This window comes from Octopus bimaculoides, chromosome 20, assembly GCF_046866305.1.
Source record: "Octopus bimaculoides isolate indiv1 chromosome 20, ASM4686630v1, whole genome shotgun sequence".
NCBI lineage: Eukaryota > Metazoa > Mollusca > Cephalopoda > Octopoda > Octopodidae > Octopus > Octopus bimaculoides.
The window spans coordinates 37,150,811-37,172,200 of NC_142947.1; the positions used below are offsets into that span (position 1 = coordinate 37,150,811).

Below are 21,390 nucleotides of genomic sequence, written 5' to 3' on the forward strand. Positions count from 1 at the left end.
ATATAGCTTGGCACCAGTGACGTTGCAACTCATTTCCATAGATGAGTTAACTGGAGCAATGTGAAATGAAGTGTTTTGGTCAAGAATACAACATACAGCCCAGTCAAGGAATTGAACTCACAACCTCACAATCATAAGCTCGACACTCTAACCACTGAGCCATGCGCCTTCACATAGGAGGATATTATAGTCAACCTATTCAAGTTAAAACCACCCTCCTACTCCAAAAACAGTTATTTTTCAACCAGGGTGTTAATGTAAGCTTAAGAAGCTTTCTTTCAAAGCATGTGATCTTAGGTTCAGTCCCATGTGTGGTACCTTGACCAAGTGTTTCCTACAAAAACCGTGGACTGACAAAAGCCTTGTGAATGGATTTGGTAGACAGAAACTAAAAGAAGCCCATCACGTGTGTGTGTGTGTGTGTGTGTGTGTGTGTTTATGTATGTATATATATATGTATATTTATTGTGTGTTTTATATATATATAAATATATATATATATGTATGTATGTATATACACCCCTTCCTCTATGGCAGGCAGGGCTGTGTGTGTGTGTATATATATATATATATATATACACACCTCCTCCTGTATGGCAGGCACGGCTGTGTGGTAAAAAGCTTGCTTCCTAACCACATGGTTCCAGGTTCAGTCCCACTGCATGGTACCTTGGACAAGTGTCTTCTACTATAACCTTGAGCTGACCAAAGCCTTTTGAATAGATTTGGAAGACAGAGACTGAAAGAAGTCCGTCATATAAATATAAATATCTGTGTGTCTGTGTTAGTCACCTACCACTACTTGACAACTGGTGCTGGTGTGTTTGCATCTCCATAACTTAGCTGTTTGGCAAAAGAGATGATAGAATAAAAACTGGGGTCAGTTCCTTCGACTGCAGTGCCCCAGCATGGCCACAGTCTAGTGACTGAAACAAATAAAAGAACTTCAAAGATGATCAGAAAAAGAGATAAAATTGAAACACAATACTTGTATAACTGTTTATGTATGATAAATTTATGATTTCACACTTTATTCCCATATTCTGTCACAGTATTATTGTAGTTACAGGCACAGAATCACTCAATTCCCTTAACCCATTACCTCCCATAATTCTATTAACTGGAATTTTTTTATGAAACTTTGATTTCTAGCATAAAACAGCCTTAGAAACACGCTGGAATGATCAAAATAACATTTCAAAATAACATTTTAAATAGAAATAAACGAGATATTGGGTGAAAAATTAGCAAACCTCATTTGAATATCAGAGAAATATACCTAGTAGATATAGCAAAAAGGTTAGATATGTGTAAATATTGACAGATAATTACAAAATTTGTAATTTTTAAGTGATCTCATATGAGATCACTGGTAGGTAATGGGTTAAAAAATAAACAACATTTAAAAATAGCTTTCAAAAGATCTGTGACGAAACAGCAAATTTGTTATTTTTTTCTTCCCTACAAAATAAACTTGTAAAATAAAGATATGTCTTATATGCTGCTAAATATGGTGGTCTTCAGAAAGAAGCTTCTGTCCATGAATGCCAACTCATAAAAAAAAGCAGGTAAGTTGGAATAAGATACATGCAGGCACATATATTAATTAGTTAACTTGGCTCCCTTCAACCATCTAGGCTAATTGCTTGGGCTCCAGGATTGTGGTACTGGCTGATATGAGAAAACATTGGTAAAATTTAACAGTTTACATCAATGAATGGTGAAGACTTAAGCCTTTAGTGTTTAAACCGGCTGTATCTGGCCCAGATATTCTACATATTTTATGCTCAAACTGGCCAGAACCAGCATCTCACACCTACCCTACAATGTCATTCTAAAAATAATCAATTACATCTTTCCTATCTTGAAGCTACAAAATAATATCAGATAAGTTTTTTGTAAATGTGAATAAACAAGGATTACTTTTGACAAATTAATCTGAACGCTAAAGGGTTAAACACATGGATGGGAGACTAAAACACTAATAACTTAGGTTCGGTACTTACAAGATGTAAGAAGAAAAACACCTGATTGGACCTTCGTTAGTATACAAGCAAAACAATAAATCTTTAGTAATCTTAATCTTTTATAGCACTAAATGTTCAAGAAACTCTATTTAGATCAGTGGTTCTCAACAAGGGTCCATATGGCCCTTTGTGGGCCCATATAAAATTTTGTTGTTAAAATTAATGTGCAATTAATTTGTTATTTTTTTCTTTCCTACAAAATAAACTTGTAAAATAAAGGTATGTCTTATATGCTGTTAAATATGGTGGTCTTCAGAAAGAAGCTTCCATCCATGACTGCCACCTCATAAAAAAAAACTGATAAGTTAGAATAAGATATCAGTTATACTTCTACTGTACACAAAATATTTCAGCTTTTTTTTTTTTATAACGCCAACCACTCCGAGAGTGTAGTGGGTGCTTTTACGTGCCACCGGCATGAAGGTGGCACGTAAAAGCACCCACTACACTCTTGGAGTGGATGGCGTTAGGAAGGGCATCCAGCTGTAAAAACTCTGCCAGATCAGATTGGAGCCTGGTGTAGCCATCTGGTTCGCCAGTCCTCAGTCAAATCATCCAACCCATGCTAGCATGGAAAGCGGACATTAAACGATGATGATGATGAATTCCCAATGATATACAATTATAAAACTATAATGGAATTATTTAAACACTGACTGGTTATGAGAGCCTACAGGTATAAAATGGTTGAATACCATTGCTCTATATGGTTGTTCGACTGCTTGTAATAGCAGCCAAATTTTTATATAATCATATTAAATCATTTAAAACATAGGAAGCACACAGATAAATGGCATCCTAGATACACTGACAGTGGAGGAGGGGATTTATTACAAAACAAAAAGGGAAAATGATAGCCACAAGCATGACAGTGTAGCTAGACGTTTGCTTCCAACCGTGTGGTTTTAAGTTCAATCCCACAGCACAGCACCTTGAACAAGTGATTTCTGCTTATCTTGAAACTGACCAATGTTTTGTGAGTGAATTTGGTCAACACACTGTGCAGAAGACTGTCATATAAATGTGTGTGTGTGTGTGTGTGTGTGTGTGTGTGTGTGTGTGTGTGTGTGTGTGTTATGTTTGGTTGTCTTTGCATTTGTCCCTCACAATGCTTGGCAACCAGTGTTGTTTGTTTGTTTATGTTCGTTGTAACTTACCAGTTCAACAAAAGTGGTTGATAGACTAAGTACTGGGGGTGCAAATATATTCAACTGGGCAGTGTCCCAGTATGGCCCCAGTCCAATGACAGAAACAAGTAAAAGATATTCGTAACTGGAATGGTTTTCGTAACAGGTCTACTCAATGTGAGATCAACAACAGCAGCACAGCAAGTGAGTACATAGCCATCACATATATAATATATACAATGACATACACAAAGAAGCACTGGCGTTATCACAAACAAAATAGGAACATCTCAGGAGTGTTTCATGATGAAAATGTTTTAAATACTTTATTATTAGAAATGAGTGGATGCTTATTACAAACAGTTACATACACACATAAGCACAGGTATGATCACAAACAGGATCTGAATCTCTCAGGGGTATATTGTGTGGGAAATGTATTAAAAAGTTATTCATAATTATTAGAAAATAAAATGAAATTATGTTTGAAACAGCATTACTGACAAGTAATAGTTTCTCCCTTCCAATTCGTTTTCCTTACAAGGCCAGTTACCTGGTTTCTATGGTGTACAAATGACCAAGTTCATAGTATACCCACCAGATGGAACAGCAGTCTGTTATAAGGCTTGAAGCCAGCAATTTTGAGGGGAAGGAGTAAGTTGGCTACATCAACCCCATTACTTGACTGGTACTTTACTTTATATAGTCCAAAGAGAGGAAAGGCAAAGTTGACCTCAGCAGGATTTGAAATCAGAATGTAATGAACTTGGAGAAATGCTACAACACATTTTGTCCAATGTGCTTTATGACTCTGCCAGCTCACCATCTTATGAATTTCTTACAGGTGACCAAAATGATTTTATTGGTTTTTACATTCATCTTTTGTACGTCTAGATGGAGTTGAAGGAGGTCTTATGTTTACTGGTGATTCTGAAAAAGAAATTTAAATCACATTTTTATCTTTCTCAGTCTAAACCATCCAACCATACAAGAGCATTCAAATACTAATTAGGACCTAATTATAACACAAATGATAATGTTAAGACATGAGTTGACTAACATCAACATAATATTAACTTTTTGCATTTAGATTGGTCATAAGGGGCCTGTTTTATATTCTGCTTGTTTTGTGTTCAAACAATGTCATTCTAAAAATTGTGTTCTTACAATGTCATTCTAAAAATAAACAATTACATCATCAAAATCTTAAAGCTATAAAGATAATGCTTGATTAATTCAAAACAATGTCAATGAATAAGCATTATGTTTGACAGAGTAACCTGAATGCTAAAGAATTAATTGTATTTAAAATTACAGATATTTTATACTAAACCAAAATCAAGGTTATCATGAAAATGTGCTGGACTACAGATGAAATATATTCACACAAATGTGACTCGATTATTAGATGCATCTCAATTTCAGCAACGCATAATCAGGAAAATTAGCTTTTATAGCATTAAATCTTATGGGGGACCCAAATATAAGACCTGAGGTGAACTTTTGAGACTTTGAAGAGGCTGGGGATCAATAAAAGTGATCAATAGAAGGTGAAGTGCCTCTGCTACAGATATCATACGGTGTTCACTAACAATGCACAAACTGCTGATGTTTTAAGCCTTCATGCTCTCTAGCTTTTAGGGTGGCTTAATGGCTAAGGTATTCAACACACGATTGTGAGGTCGTGAGTGTGATTCCTGGCAATGCATTGAGTCCTTGAGCAAGACACTTTATTTCTTGTTGCTCCAGTTCACTCAGCTGGTAAAAATGAGTTGTTGTTGTACTTGTAATTCAAAGGGCCAGCCCTGTTGCATTCGGTGTGTCACACTGAATCTCCTTGAGAACTACATTAAGATTACTCGTGTCTTTGGAGTACTCAGCCACTTGCATGTTTATTTCACAAGCAGGCTGTTTTGTTGATACAACCAACTGGAACACTCATCGTCGTAACCGATGGAGTGCCAAGCCACTACAGACAAAGGAAAAGGTGAGAAATTGGCAGAGACATCAGAGACATTTGATAGAATGTCAAGTAGAATTTGTTCAGGCTCTTTGCAGACTTGGGATCAAATCTCACCAAAGTCAACACCAGGAATGATAAATAAAGAAGCGGTGGAGTGCTGGAGTACACATTCCTTTCTCTCTCTCTCTCTTTTTCTGAAATGGCTATGCTACTGGAATTGTCCAAGGACTGACTAATGTGCAGTACAGGAAGGGAAGGAACTATAGGAGATAAAAAAGGGGATACTACTATTTTTGCTACTATTACTGCTGCTGCTGCTGCTACTGCTACTACTACTACTACTACTACTAATAATAATAACATTTCTTTGTGATATAGGCACAAGGCCTGAAATTTTTGGGGGTAGGGTAATCAATCAAATCAACCCCAGTACTGAACTGACACTTATTTTATCAACTCCACAAGGACAAAAGGCAAAGACGACCTCAGCAGAATTTGAATTCAGAACATACAAACTCCACCAAGGTCAACTTTGCCATTTCAACCCTTCACAGTCAATAAAATAAGTACCAATTAAGCGTTGGGGGTCAATGTAATTGATTAGCCCCTCTCCTCCAAAATTTCAGGCCTTGTGCATATAGTAGAAAGGATTATTAAACACTGGGGTTGATGTAATTGATAAATCTCCGCCTCCCACAAGCTGCCCTTGTGGCAAAAATTTGAAATAATTATCTCCGCCTTAGCAAAGGTGGAGGAATTGTTTTCAGTCATGTTTGTTTGTGGACAAGATATCTCAAGCACTGCGGGATGGATTTGGATGAAACTTTTAGGGATGTTTGGCCTCGTGACTGGCATGAACTGATTAGATTTTGGGATTGATCCAGTACCAAACAAGGATACTGGATTATTTTTCGTTTTTTTTACTCAATTTTTGAGAGCGGTTGGGTTCATTTTTAATATTCTCGTTTGTGAGAGGAGTCGAGTTTATTTCAGATATTCTCATTTTAAAAATCATCTCCGACTAATCGTTGGGAGGACGGTGTTGTTGCCTTGGCAGAGGTTTGCGCACTCAGAGTGCTCATTATTATTATTATTATTATTATTTAGATTTAAAAAACTTACCAGCTGCTTCACATATTTCAGTACCAGTCGACTTATTTACAACAGATAACTTCTTTTTGCTGGAAACATTTCTGTAACAACAGAGATAACAGTTATTAATTAATTAGCAAAACAGGCAGTCAACTTTTACAATTTTTAATTGTGTTAACATGAATTGTGAGATATCTTGTGCAGGTCTTTGCATTCGTGTGTATTGCTTCAACTTAAGTGAGTATAAATATAGAAGCATAGGTATCAGTGGTTGGTATATGTCTACACACACACACACACACACACACACACAGAAATAAGAACCCACAGTGTGGTAGACACCATAGCCACTCATAAGTAACAGTAGTTGCCTGGATGCCAATTCTGTGGACATGGTTCTGCTTTTTTGTAAAACTAAATGACTTAGACATATTGAAATTTTTCTTCATGTAGCTGTTCATGCATATTTGTCTGCATGCACACATGCATCATCATCACTGAACATCTACTTTCCATGCTGACATGGGTTAGACCAGAGGTTTTCAAACTTTTTGAGCCACCGCCTCTCTCATGCTCACATAATTACCCACAGCGCTTCCACCCCTATTTTTATGTATAAATATTTTATATTTCACTAATTTATATATACTATGAATCATTTGATATTTAATATGATATTATATAATTTGTATACAATACTATAATATTATATAATTTGTATACAATACTATAATATTATAATAAATTGATAGCTTCCCCCAATTCAATGCCTTCATCCCAACGCCTCCTTTTTATCTACCACCCCCTTAGGCATCAGTGCCCACCTGGACTGTCTCAATGCCCACCAAGGCTTGGTAGCAACCACTTTGAGAACCTATGGGTTAGACAGTTTGACTGCAAGTGGTAAGCTGAAGAGCTGCACCGGGTTCCAATCTGATTTGATATGGTTTCAACGGCTGGATGCCTTTCCTAATGCTAACCACTCCAAGAGTGTGATGGGTGCTTTTTACATGCCACCAGCACAAGTACCATTTACATGACACTGGCAGCGGCCACAACTATGATTTCAAGAGTGCCATTTACATGGCACAAGCAATGACCATGACTATAATTTCAATTGGTTTGACGAGATTTCTCAAGCAAATAACTATGCCAGTTCAAATTCGACCTTGGCAGAATTTGAACTGAGAATGTAGCAACAGGCAAAATACAACACTAACGATTCTGCCAGCTCGCCGCCCTAATGATGATGGTAATAATGATGAATATATACATTCTCATTTATCTTTTACTTATTTCACTCATAAGACTGTGGCCATGATGGGGTATGGCCTTGAAGAACTTTTAGTCGAATGAATCAACTCTAGTACTTATATTTTTAAGCCTGATACTTTTATTCTATCAGTCTCTTTCACCAAACTGCTAGCTTATGGAGATGTAAACAAACCAACACTCGTTGAGTGGTGGTGGGGGGACAAACAGACAGCAAGACGGGTTTCTTTTTGTTTCTATCTACCAAATCCATTCACAAGGCTTTAGTTTGGCCTGGGGCTAGAGTAGAAGACATTTGCCCAAGGTGCTACACAGTGGGACTGAACTCAGGACCATGTGGTTGGGAAGCAAACTTTTTACCACACAGCCACGCCTACACCTTTACAGTCACACCCTCGTTTAACTTTATGCGCAAAAGTACTAAAATACATTTTTTTACTCTAAATTGAGTTACAAGTAAAAAAAAGTTGGGGAACTACTGATGTAAGCAAAGAAGGAACATATACTTACTTGTGAGATGATAATTCCTTCTTCAGGTCTTCATTATTCTTCAATGAATTTATAAGCTTCTGCTGCAGAGTCTCGATTTTGCGCTTAAGTTTAGCCTTGTCAGCCTCCAGTGTGACAATAGCTAGCTGATCAACGAAACCACGTGATGGGATCGCATTTGATTCATATATACTGGTTGGTTTTGTAGGGACTTCCCTTTTGATGCTTACTGTAGATATTAAAAAGCAAAAAAATAAAGTTTAGAGAGAAAGGAATGATACAGAAAGTGGGAGAGAGTAACAGAAAGAGATGAAGAATAAAAGAGGGATAACAAGATAGAAATGAAGAGAAATAATGAGAAAAATTCACTCTCACATCTCCCATGTCTCATAATTCACAAACCCCAGCCCGTTGTATCTCACTTCCTTAAAATAATACAGCTTTCACATATTTTTTTATCAAATCACCAACAATTTAAACTGACCCTCTAACTGTACAATTGCCCACTTCATTTTCAATAAATTCGCAACATAAAAACCTCTAAAATCACTAAAAATATAAAGTAATATATATATATATATATTAACAGTTATTGCCAAGCATCCATTATAACCTTCGAACTGGGGAGGTTGGCCTCTTCCCCTTGCTGGTCTGGCATCTACAGACTAGTTTCAGGGTATTTGCCCTTTATCAATGTAGAGCAGCTGAACCGAGCAGGTGACTGTCTGTTCGCAGGATTATTTACCTAAATTCAGTGGAATAGATCCACTGGTTTTCAAAAATAGAAATATTAATATTTCTAAACCTCTCTAAAGGAGACTACGGCAGCGGTACTGGATATTAATAGTTATCGCCAAGCTAACATGGCAGTTCAGAAAAATAGGACGAATGCTACCGTTGATTAGCTCCAAGGGGCGATCTCCTCTAGCTAGCTATGTGACATACGAACCTGCGTCCATTATAACCTTCGAACAGGGGAGGTGGCCGCTTATACACGATGGGCTTCTTTCAGCTTCCGTCTACCAAATTCACTCTCAAGACTTTGGTTAGCTCAGCATTTTAGTAGAAGACACTTGCCCAAAGTGCCATGCAGTGGGACTGAACCTGGAGCCATGTGGTTGGAAGCCAAACATCATACAAACACTGCACAATTTTCCCTTCACAGTGAATGAGAAACCTTTTGTTGCACGCAAGCATAATAGCCTCCTGAATTTTTAATATCCTGTTCTTACTTTGGTGATTATACTTTCAAAACATTCCCATCTACCATTAATTAGGTCACCTAGATAACAGATGCTATCAATTATTTCTTGAGAACCTTCCAGACATTTGAGGTTACCCATGAACTGTGTGCTGTTAATACTTAGTGTGTCTCTAAACCTGCAACACAGAATTTACCTTGCTTTTTAGCCAGCTTATGATCTCACTACATTCCTTTGTGTCTCTATTGCTTAGACTGAGCATACCAAATGGAGTTTCCGCCAATTCCTTTTCTGCATCATGATCAGTTTCAGCATTTCTAAGAACCCGTTCGGTCACCTAGAGAGTTTCCATCTGAGGCACAAGTCCAGGCAAGGTTTTTGTGGAAGACCAGCAATTGTACATGCATACCAGTCTCCACCTCTCCATGCCACCAGTGTTATCCAAGGGAAAGGCAAAGGTCAATACAGCTTGTCACCTGGGACAACTCATTTCTACACCTGAGTGAACTGGAGCAACATGAAATGAAATGTCTTGCTCAAGAACACAATACACAGCCGAGTCCGGGAATTGAACTCATGACCTCATAATTGTAAGCCTAGTGCTCTTACCACTGAGCCATGCTCCTTCATTGTAACAGGTGCAGGTGTGGCTGTGTGGTAAGAAGCTTGCTTTCCACATGGTTCCAGGTTCAGTCCCACTGCGTATCAACTTGAGCAAGTGTCTTCAGGCTGACCAAAACCTTGTGAGTGGATTTCATAGACAGAAACTGAAAGAAGCCTGCCGTGTATATATATAAAGGAATCTTGACCTAACATAGATGCAGCACCTCTGAAGCTACTTGGAAAGAGACTGGAATGGCCAAATAAGAACTTACTTGTATTTTCATCTGAATTCACTTGAACCAATCGCAACTCTTCTTGCAAGTGTTTGATTTTGTTCTCTAAGATAGTAATGGTTTCTTTGTAAGAATCTTCACTAAAAGAAAAGAAGAAAAAAAAAAACAACAAAAAAAAAGTATGTTTACGTCTCCTTTCTTCCTACATATACACCTCCTATAATAAATATGTGTATATACAGACATACATATAAGTATATAATATTAATTGTTTTTAGGAACACCATACGAGGTAGTATCAAAAAGTTCCTGGGCTACTTATGTTTCATAAAAAATAACTTATTTACCTAAGTTTTAACATCATTTCCATTGAAATAGTCACCTTGCACAGCAACACACCTATCTCAGCATTCTTCACACTTTTGGAATCCAACCTGGAAGTTGTTTTCCATAATCTCATCAAGGATCTTCTGCGACTCACTCTGGATTTCAACAACAGTGTTAAAACAGCGACCTTTGACCAGCATTTTCATCTTGGGGAAGAGATGGAAGTCTGCAGGTGCTGAATCTGGTGAATAGGGCAGGTGTGGAAGCAATACCATGTTGTTTTCGGTGAGACTGAGCTCCAGTCTTGTTATGCCTTCTTTGGTCATGCAGATGCAGGACTCTTTGATTGTGACGACTGCTTCACACCATAAACTTGCCAAACCATACTCAAAGTCTCTGTAGCAGACTTCCCAAGTTTAATGCGAAATTTCATGTTGGCTCTTTGTTCCAACTTCCTGTCCATGACAAAATCACAGACTACAGCATACAAGTGAGCACAAAAACACAAATTTCACAACTTGCAAAGTAAACATAGTAATGTCACTCAGCAAACTGCCTCACAAAGGTCACTGCTAGCTCCCACTGTGCACACAACTGTGTGCTGCCATCTGTTGGCGTGCTACAGAACTAGTCTGGGTACTTTTTGATACCACCTCGTATTTTGTTTTGCAAACATTATATGCTACCAATACATCAAAGGTGTATAAGTCAATGTTGTGTCCAACCTGTGTTAGTAGTGCTATTGAATAACTTTTTAATGTCATCTCTGTACAATCACTTAAAGTGGAAGGAAGTTGTGGAAGAGGGAGACCCAGGAAGACATAGGATGAAGTATTGAAGGCCAATCTCAAAACGCTGCACCTCACAAAAGAATGTTGACACAAGACCTCCTCCTCCAATGTACCCCCACTCTCAGAATTCCTTGTCTTGCAAATTACTTGGCGACCCTGCTGGTGCTGGTGTCATGTAGAAAGCATCCAGTCCACATTGTAAAGTGGTTGGCATTTGGTAAAAGCACCCAACTGTAAAAATCATGCCAAAACTGACCTCACCTGTGCTGGTGCCACATAAAAAACACTCACTCCACTCTGCAGAGTGATTGGTGTTAGGAAGGGCAAAACAGATACAGTAGCCTGGGGTAGTCTTCTACCTGGTCAGCTCCTGTCAACCGTCCTACCCAAGTATGCATGGAAAACAGGCGTTAAATAATGATGATGATGATGAAGAAGGAATTTCCACAGACAGAAATTTTATTTGAGATTAAAAAACAAATGACAAACATACTACAACAGACAGAATAAACCAAAAAGCACTTACAGTTTGCTGAAGTGTAATTTACTAACTTTGTTAGTGGCTTCAGCCCGGGCTAAACTCATGAAGTTATTGGATAATTGCTTCTTCATATCGTCTACCTCATCTGTATTCACACCGTTGACTTTTGATTCCATATTGGTAATACAATCTTGAACAGAAAAAAAAAATAAATAAATAGAAAGAATGAAATTAATATACGCATTACAAGAATTAAGAATAAAAAGAACTAGAATTAAGACAACAATACAAAAATAAAGAATAACCTCTGAGATGCCTCAACGAAGCTTTTAACCTTCGAATACTGATTACAAGTTAACCAGCGGTTGCCAGGCTGAATAACACAGGATTTGTAAAACCAAGCATCACCAAAATAAAACTTTTTTTATGTTGTTAATTGTTCTGCTGGTTCCTTAATATATAATTTTGTTGAAAGGTGATAGAGAGAGACTAATGTCTCTATTGCAACTATCAACCTTTTACAGATTCAAACTGGTCATCCTTTGCCCTTTCATTTCTCTGTTACTTCATATACATTAATTTAATTACATTTAACTTGCTATTATATGCATTATTGCTCTAATTTTTAGTGAAATTTGCTTTATTAAACTGTTAGTTTTGATTCTGATAAAATTTTACAATGGATACATTTTGTTTTGTCTAAATAAAAGATGCAAATTTTTACACATGGAATGCCATTGATCTTAAGGATTACTAATAAAACTAATCCAGAGTTTAGTAACAACAATGACAGTCACACAACCTCCCTTTCATGCACAAAGACAACATGATAATAAGCTAATCTGAAAAAGGGATGAGGAGTTGCTTTTGCTCTCAAGAAAATACTAACAGAGTTATGACACTTATTTCCAAGAGACATCAAAATAACATAAAAGATCCTGAAGAAACTGATTCTATGACTGACATAGAAGACAGAATAGAAGTTTACCTTGTTTTTCACTAATCTCTGTTTCCAGTTTCTGTATAGCTTCTTTATAAGAGCCATTTTCCTTGCTGAGTTCTTCGATTTTGGATGTACAATTCTTAATCTCACTTTGTAAACACTAAATAGGAAGAGAAAAACATTGTCTCAGTAAACGTTTGAATGTGTGTGTGTGTGTGTGTGTGTGTGTGTGTGTGTGTGTGTGTGTGTGTGCTGAAAGGTGAAGGTGTTCTCTGAAGATGAAATACAGCAGCAATTAACATTCACAATCAAATCTGTTGTAATGTATTAAGAATGAAGAGGTTCATTGTTGCAAGTTGATAAATGTCGTTTCAAGAAATTAGCCAACAACAGATAACACTGGGTACCCTGTTGGTATCTGCATGTTTTTATATATTATGAAAGCAATCAACACAATGAAGAAAAAGGAAGGCAACACAGAAGGGACACGTTTTAACAAATATTGCATTAGTTTAACACTTAAAAGGAACAGAAAGAGTCTCGATGTTTCAGACATTAGGTCCTTCATCAGAAGGAAAATTAAAGGAGCGAATGAGAAAAATTGGTTGGAGAAAATAAAATGGGTTAGGGGATTAGGGATGAGGAGCCAGGTGGGAATGTGGTTCTATAGGGTGGGCGGTGAAGTTAAGCAGAAGGATGGGGGGGGGGGGTCTATCTATGTTTTGAGATGGGCAAGTGGTGGTAGGTGAAGGAAACTTAGAGCAGTGACAGTGAACCTTTGAGCTCTGAATAAGTAAATTCATAAATATAAATAATTTGATAACATTTATTCAATAATGTTCAATAAAAACTGAATAAATACATTTATTTATTTAAATGAGAGGATTCATTGTGTCACCACCCAACAAAAAAATATAGAAAAGGAGAAACAGAAAAAAATGAGATACAGAGAAAAAGTGAAAAATGAGTAAAAGAGTGAGAAAGAGAACAAAAGTCATAAATCTGAAAGAGAAAAGAAAGAAAAAAAAGACAATAAAATCTCACCGTGATCACATGACATTGCTTTTGTTCAACTTCTTTTATTTGAGTTGCCAAAGCAGCACAATTACTACATTCCTGGATGTTAGATTTACTGGAACCATGGCTGTCACTGGGAATTGTACACGTTTCTGTAGATATATAAATATACACGTGTAAAATATTTAGGATTGTATGTACAGAGTATTCAGGCTAAATTTGATGATTTTTTTTTATGTCTCATGTTTACAGAAACAGCTTGATGTATTAGTGAACAGTTAATGGCATTGGAAAGCATAACGATTTAAGTTTATAGTTGAGAATAAGTTACTGACATGAAGGACTGAAAGCCATCTGAATATTGGAAAAGAGTTAGCTAGATAAAGATAATTCGGTACTCTTTTGGCGTGTGATCTACAAGGGAGTTTACTTTAGGTTACTTTTTAAATTATTCTATGCATTTTTTTTTTCAAATTTCTTACTATTTTAATAATAAGAAAACTATATAATAATCAAAATAAAGGCGCAGGAGTGGCTGTGTGGTAAGTAGCTTCCTTACCAACCACATAGTTCCGGGTTCACTCCCACTGCGTGGCACCCTGGGCAAGTGTCTTCTACTATAGCCTCAGGCCAACCAAAGCCTTGTGAGTGGATTTGGTAGACGGAAACTGAAAGAAGCCTGTCATATATATGTATATATATATATATATGTGTATGTTTGTGTGTCTGTGTTTGTCCCCCCCAACATCGCTTGACAACCGATGCTGGTGTGTTTACGTCCCCGTAACTTTACGGTTTGGCAAAAGAGACCGATAGAATAAGTACTAGGCTTACAAAGAATAAGTCCTGGGGTCAATTTGCTTGACTAAAGGCGGTGCTCCAGCATGGCCGCAGTCAAATGACTGAAACAAGTAAAAGAGTAAAAGAGTAAAGTAAATTTGCTCATGTAGATCACACGAAAAGCAGGTCTAACACAAAGTAAACTAAAAAGTAATTTCATTGCAGTTACTCTCTTGTTAGAGTTTGATGATCCTGACTGTTGATCTTCTAGGATTCCTCTGCTCTGTACCAATGTAAGAAGCACCATTGACTCAGCTGAGCTCTTCCACTACCTCTTCACAATCTGCCATGCTGCAGTCCCATGATTTCACCGTATCCCTAGCAGAATGGTTGAATGGATGCTATACCTTGTACATATATAGGTGCAGACATGGCTGTGTGATAAGAAGCTTGCTTCTCAACCACATGGTTCCGGGTTCAGTCCCAACAAGTGGCAACTTGGGCAAGTGTCTTCTACTATAGCCTCAGGATGACCAAAGCCTTGTGAGTGGATTTGGTTGACAGAAACTGAAAAAAGCCTGTCATATATATATATATATAATCATAAATATATAGGGATTAGCAGTATTCTGCTTCTCCAACATACTGAGAATTCAGAAATAGCAGCCAAAGAACTACTGATTCCAAAACTACAAATTTTTCTCTAAATTAATAGCGATATTTATGATACACACAGAACAAAAAACAGAAGAGAAGAGTAAAAAACAACTTGCCTTTAGTTAATTTAGTACGACGTTTCACAGTTAAGAGCATGAAATACCCCATTCTGATCTTCAGCTAAATATTCTAATAAATTTGCTAATGTCTAAATAACTCACGTTAATTTTGACCATGTATGTTGGAGAAGCAGAATACTGCTAATCCCTATATATTTATGATTATAAATGGTTCTACCGATAAGGTTTTTTCATACTGAGCTACCCGGCAAAATTGTTAATTATTAATTTTATTACTAATTGACGATTCCCTGCCCTGTATATCTATATATATCTCTGAGTGCTTGGCGTTAGGAAGGGCATCCAGCTGTAGAAACTCTGCCAAATTTAGATTGGAGCCTGGTGTTGCCATCCGGTTTCACCGGTCCTCAGTCAAATCGTCCAACCCATGCTAGCATGGAAAGCGGACGTTAAACGATGATGATGATATACATATATATATATATATATATATATATATATATATATATATATATATGTATGTATATGTTTGTGTGTTTGTGTCTGTTTGTCTCTGTAACTTAGTAGTTCAGCAAAAGGGATCGCTAGAATAAGTACTAGGCTTACAAAGAATAAGTCCTGGGATTGATTTGTTCAACTAAAACCGTTAAGGTGGTGCTCCATCTTGGCCGCAGTCAAATGACTGAAACAAGTAAAAGAATAAAGGCATTCACATGCTTTTACACACTCTCTCTCTCTCTCTCTCTCTCTCTCTCTCTCTCTCTCTCTCTCCCTCTCTCTCTCTCTCTCTCTCACACACACACACAAGCACAAGTGTGAATGAGTTGGGCTTGTGGCTATTTTGAAAATACCTTATGGAGTGATGAGCATGCCATGCATAGTTACGGGCTTCACTTTGGCTAGGTATAGCCAGGGATATATATATATATATATATATATATATATATACTATTATAAAATCTGGTAATTAATCATATATTAATTAATATCGATTAATTATCAGGAGGCCAGCACATCTAAAGAATCAAAGAGATTCAGAAATAGTATCTGCAATCTCAGGGGATTAAGGTACATTTTATATATACACACATAAGTTTGTGTGTATACACATGTACACATATTGTCTGATGATTGTGATGGTAGTCAAAAATCAAATATGAACAGTCAAGTCACAAAATATAAAAAAAACAGCATAACAGAAATCAGAGAAAATCTGAGGCTCCTACCTTTCTGCTTTTCAAGTTGTTCCTCAAGGCAACTTGTTTTGTTCATTTGATTTTCTAATTCTTTGCGGAAGAACTGAACAAAAATATAAACCAGAAAACGTTTAGAGCAAAACACAAAAAGAATAAAAGTTCTTCAACTTACTTTTTCACTGAAGTAAGTCACTGACTTGATTGTATCAAAACCAGTTAGCTACCTCATATTTATTTGATTTACATCAATTAACTGTTTAGCATTCAAATTACTTTGTCAAATGCAATGCTTATTTATTCATATTGTTTTGAATTAATAATTCGTTATCTCTTAGCTTTAAGATTTTGATGATGTGATTGTGTATGTTTAGAATGACATTATAGGGTACATGTGAGAGGCCAGATCTGTCTGGTCTGAACATAAAACTGGTACAATAATTGGGCCGGATATGGCCGGTTTAAATGCTAAAGGGTTAAAAGGGTTAAGTTTACCTTTTGTGGCTTAACCCTTTAGCATTCAGATTTACTCTGAATGTAATGTTTGTTTATTCACATTGTTTTGAACTAATCATGCATTATCTCTTAACTTTGAGACTTTGATGATGCAATTGTTTACTTTTTAGAATGACATTGTAGGGTAGGTGTAAGAGGTCAGATCTGGCTCTTTTGAACATAAAACAGGTAGAGTATTTGAGCCAAATACGACTAGTTTAATGCTGCTGGTAGTGGAGGTGGTACAGAGTCATGGTGGAGACACAATGGCCCAGTGGTTAGGGCAGCAGACTCGCGGTCATAGGATCGCGGTTTCGATTCCCAGACCGGGCGTTGTGAGTGTTTATTGAGCGAAAACACCTAAAAGCTCCACGAGGCTCTGGCAGGAGATTAGTCTCCTAATCAATAGTAGACTAAGCATAGTCCAATCTTCTTTTAAAAAGAGTCAACTCCTATGTAGCCATATTATTGGGACTTTAGTAGAAGACACTTGCAGAAGGTGCTATGCAGTGGGATTGCACACGGTTTCAGGTGCAATCCCACTAACTAAAGCTGTGTACGTGAATTTGGTAGGTGGAAACTGGAAGAAGCTCATCAAAAGAAAGACCCAGGACTACCTCATGAAGGAAATTCACTGCAACAACACACCTACCTTGTTGGGGTTTATTTCTCAGATGGGCTGCAGTTATTCCAATTTTGCAGAGGAAATTGGCAGTGCAGGGTCCAAGAACGCCTGAGGTCTTGACACTGACTGGCACAAACTGATAACAGCCGGTCAGGATCCTGTAATTGTTTATCTTCCTTTCTTCTGCATTACAGGTGATGATACTCAGTTTTGCAGCCGATGCGGCAAGGTTGGAACCAGAGAATGTGTTATTTATGGTTTCTATATGCTCAATTTGGAGAAACTTCTTTCATAAATGGTTCCATTAACAGCAAACAGTGAAATTGTACGATGCTTATGTACAAACAGCAATGCTACATGGTTGTGAAACTTGAACTATGAATGCAGAAGACATGCAAAGACTGGAAAGAAATGAGGCCAAACAAGCTCCACTAGATATGCAACATCAGTGTCCATGTACGACAAATGTGTTGAAAGAAAAATTGGGCATAAGAGGCATCAGACATCATATAAACAGTGAAGATAGAAAGAATGATACAAACATACATAGAGGAAGATGGATATAGTTTTACTTACTTCAGCCATTTCAGCTTTCACTTCATACTCTTCTATCAATTCAGACTGCACTAACTTTTCACGCTTCATTTTTTTCAGCTAGAAAAACAAAACCATTCAGTACATTACTTTGTCAAACGTAATGCTTATTTATTTACACTGTTCTGAAGTAATCATGCATTATCTCTTAAGCATCAAGACTTCAATGATTTGATTGGTTATTTTTTAGAATGATGTAGAAGGGTAGGTGTAAGGTCAGATCTGGTTGTTTTGAACATAGAGCAGGTAAAATATCTGGGCCAGATACGTAAATAGCACCATTTGAGCATGATCGTTACCAACGTCGCCTTCCTGGCACTTGTGCCAGTGGAACATGAAAAGACATTCGAGCAAGATCGTTGCCAGTGCCGCTGGACTGGCTCCTGTGCAGATGGCACGTAAAATAGACCATTTTGAGCTTGGCCATTGCCAGTACCGCCTGACTAGCCTGCGTGCCGGTGACACGTAAAAGCACTCACTACACTCTCAGAGTGGTTGGCGTTAGGAAGGGCATCCAGCTGTAGAAACTCTGCCAAATCAGATTGGAGCCTGGTGTAGCCACCTGGTCCACCAGTCCTCAGTCAAATCGTCCAACCCATGCTAGCATGGAAAGCGGACGTCAAACGATGATGATGATGATGAAATCAACCCCAGTACATTTTTTAAAGTCTGGTACTTATTCTGTCAGTCACTTTTGCCAAACTGCTAAGTTATGGAGGTGTAAACAAATCAACACTGGTTGTCAAGTGGTGATCAGGAAACACAAATACATCCAGCAGCAGCAATGGAGGCAGCAGCACCACCACCACCATCTAACATCTGTTGTCCATGCTGGCATGGGTTGGATGGTTTGGCCAGAGCAAGCTGAGGAGCTGCACCAGACTCCAGTACATATGATAGGTTTCTATTTCCATCTACCAAATTCATTCACAAGGCATTGGTCAGCTCGAGGCTATAGTAGAAGACACTTGCCCAAAATGCTGCGCAGTGGGACTGAACTCAAAGCCATGTGGTTGCAATATGAGCTTCTTAACCACAATCAAACATACAGTTATTTTGGGAATGTTTTTCTAGATTCAGGGCAACACAGTGACAACAAGTGTTTTATGTTGTACATGCTCTTGGATGCAATGTTGTACACTCCTGTAAATATATAAATGTATGTTGTTGGTGAACTGCTTCATCATCATTCATTTCATCATTTAACGTCTGCTTTCCATGCTAGCATGGGTTGGACGATTTGACTGGGGACTTGCGAACCAGATGGCTACACCAGGCTCCAATCTGATTTGGCAGAGTTTCTACAGCTGGATGCCCTTCCTAATGCCAACCACTCTGAGAGTGTAGTGGGTGCTTTTTATGTGCCACCGGCACGAGAGCCAGCCTGGCGGTACTGGCAACGGCCATGCTCAAATGGTGTTTTTTACGTGCCACCTGCACAGGAGTCAGTACAATGTTTTGTTCACATGCCACTGGTACAAGTGCCAGTAAGGCGAAGCTGCTTATTACTAAATAATTGACCAAACCACTGAATACAGGAGATGAACAACAGATATATCTCTACAAGGTTGTCCAACCTGCCAGAATCTCCTTCAAACTACAACAAACTCTCTTGCAAAAAGTTTTAAAAAAAAGGAAAAAAAAAGGGAAATCCGGAATGAATTACATGTAAAAATTCTTAAGGAGGGGTTTAATTAGAGCTGATTTAATTAGGGCTAAACAAAAAAATAGAAAAATATGCAAAATTCTGTACTTACCATTTCTGTCTTCTCTTGAATATTCTTCTCCAAATTTTCCAACTTATCTGTTAGAAAACTACATTCTTGAACTTTTTCTTTAAGTAGATTCTGAACATCAGTAGACTCATTGTATACTCCAGAAATGTCTGTTAAAACATGTACACGCAAACATATAAAAATATATTGTATAAAGATTGCAATCTGCAGTTAAAAATTGATGCTATTTATAGAAACATACATCACTTTTTCCTTGTGCAACCAGCCAATCCCTTCTGAACACCATGAAAAAAGCACTTCGTATACTCTGTAAAGTAGTTGGCATTAAGATGGGCACCCAGCCATAGAAATGATGCTAAAGATGACAGTGGAGTTTGATGTAGCCCTCAAGCTTGCCAGTTCCCTACCAAACCATGCCATCCATACCAGCATGGAAAGTGGATATAAAATGATGATAATGAGTATATAATAATAGATAAACTCACAACGGGCTTGTTTCAGTTTCCATCTACCAAATCCACTCACAACAGATTGGTTGGCCCAAGAAGACACTCATCCAAGGGGACATGCAGTAGGATTGAATCCAAAACCATGTTGTTGGGAAGCAAACTTCCCAACTACTCAGCTAAAGCTCAGTACTCAACTATAATATGGTGGTGATGCTAGTTTCTTTCATAGTTACCCAGAAAATAGACTGACTGACATAAGTAGAGTCGCACATTTCTTGCCAAATCCCAAGTCAGCAGAACTGTGATCAAAGTTGTTCCATTCATGACTATTAAGCATCCATCCTTGACCACCACAATTAGACAGTTGATCATCATCATCATCATCATCATCGTTTAACGTCCACTTTCCATGCTAGCATGGGTTGGACGATTTGACTGAGGACTGGTGAACCAGATGGCTACACCAGGCTCCAATCTGATTTGGCATGGTTTCTACAGCTGGATGCCCTTCCTAACACCAACCACTCCGAGAGTGTAGTGGGTGCTTTTACGTGCCACCAGCACGAAGGCCAGTCAGGAGGTACTGGTAACGGCCATGCTCAAAATGGCATATTTTACGTGCCACCGGCACAGGAGCCAGTTCGGCGGCACTGGCAACGATCTCGCTCGAATGTCTTTACACATACCACTGACACAAGTGCCAGGAAGGCAACTCTGGGCACAGGTGCCATCACGTCTTCGCAAGCATGAAAACTACATTATCCAAAAACCAACATGACTTTCTTTTTTCCAACCTTGACTATGTCGATTAAATTTATACCCCACAAGCTGGAGATATAACATGCTAATCACATGCAAATCAGTGCTTACTACACAATATGAAAAGTGAAGAATTCTGGAAAGTCCCCCTACTACTGAAAACAAGTTAATTTGGTTCATGTTTCTCAAGTGTACACACACACACGACCAAGTGTACTCAGTTCCCACACAATAAGGGTTACACCATCATTTGGTTGCAATTTATAGCAAGTCAAGAAACTATGTAGGTGCATGCTCAGAGATACCTGGTGCCTTGCTGTACTCAAGAAGACCTGTACTCTGCAGAAGTGTTAAGACCGGGCCCTCCGGTGGTGTAAAGCACTTGTGGCAGTGCCATGTAAAAGCGCCCGTGTGGCACCATGTAAAAGCACTCATGCAGTGCCACATAAAAGAGC

The 21,390-nt window shown here is 38.0% G+C and overlaps 1 protein-coding gene across 1 annotated transcript in view; it reads right to left on the bottom strand.

Annotated features, from left to right (window-relative positions):
* Nucleotides 1-3,453: 3,453 nt before the first annotated feature.
* The window catches only part of LOC106873870 (uncharacterized), a 53,281-nt gene continuing 35,344 nt past the window's right edge, over nt 3,454-21,390 (bottom strand). The window contains exons 20-29 of the mRNA XM_089338378.1: nt 19,749-19,876; nt 17,974-18,051; nt 16,311-16,383; nt 13,595-13,719; nt 12,596-12,710; nt 11,653-11,797; nt 10,048-10,148; nt 7,992-8,199; nt 6,240-6,310; nt 3,454-4,084 (exon numbers count right to left, since the gene is read on the bottom strand). Of these exons, the coding sequence (XP_089194504.1) occupies nt 4,014-4,084; nt 6,240-6,310; nt 7,992-8,199; nt 10,048-10,148; nt 11,653-11,797; nt 12,596-12,710; nt 13,595-13,719; nt 16,311-16,383; nt 17,974-18,051; nt 19,749-19,876 (1,115 nt within the window). The 3' untranslated portion in view covers nt 3,454-4,013. The remainder of the gene's footprint in view (nt 4,085-6,239; nt 6,311-7,991; nt 8,200-10,047; nt 10,149-11,652; nt 11,798-12,595; nt 12,711-13,594; nt 13,720-16,310; nt 16,384-17,973; nt 18,052-19,748; nt 19,877-21,390) is intronic.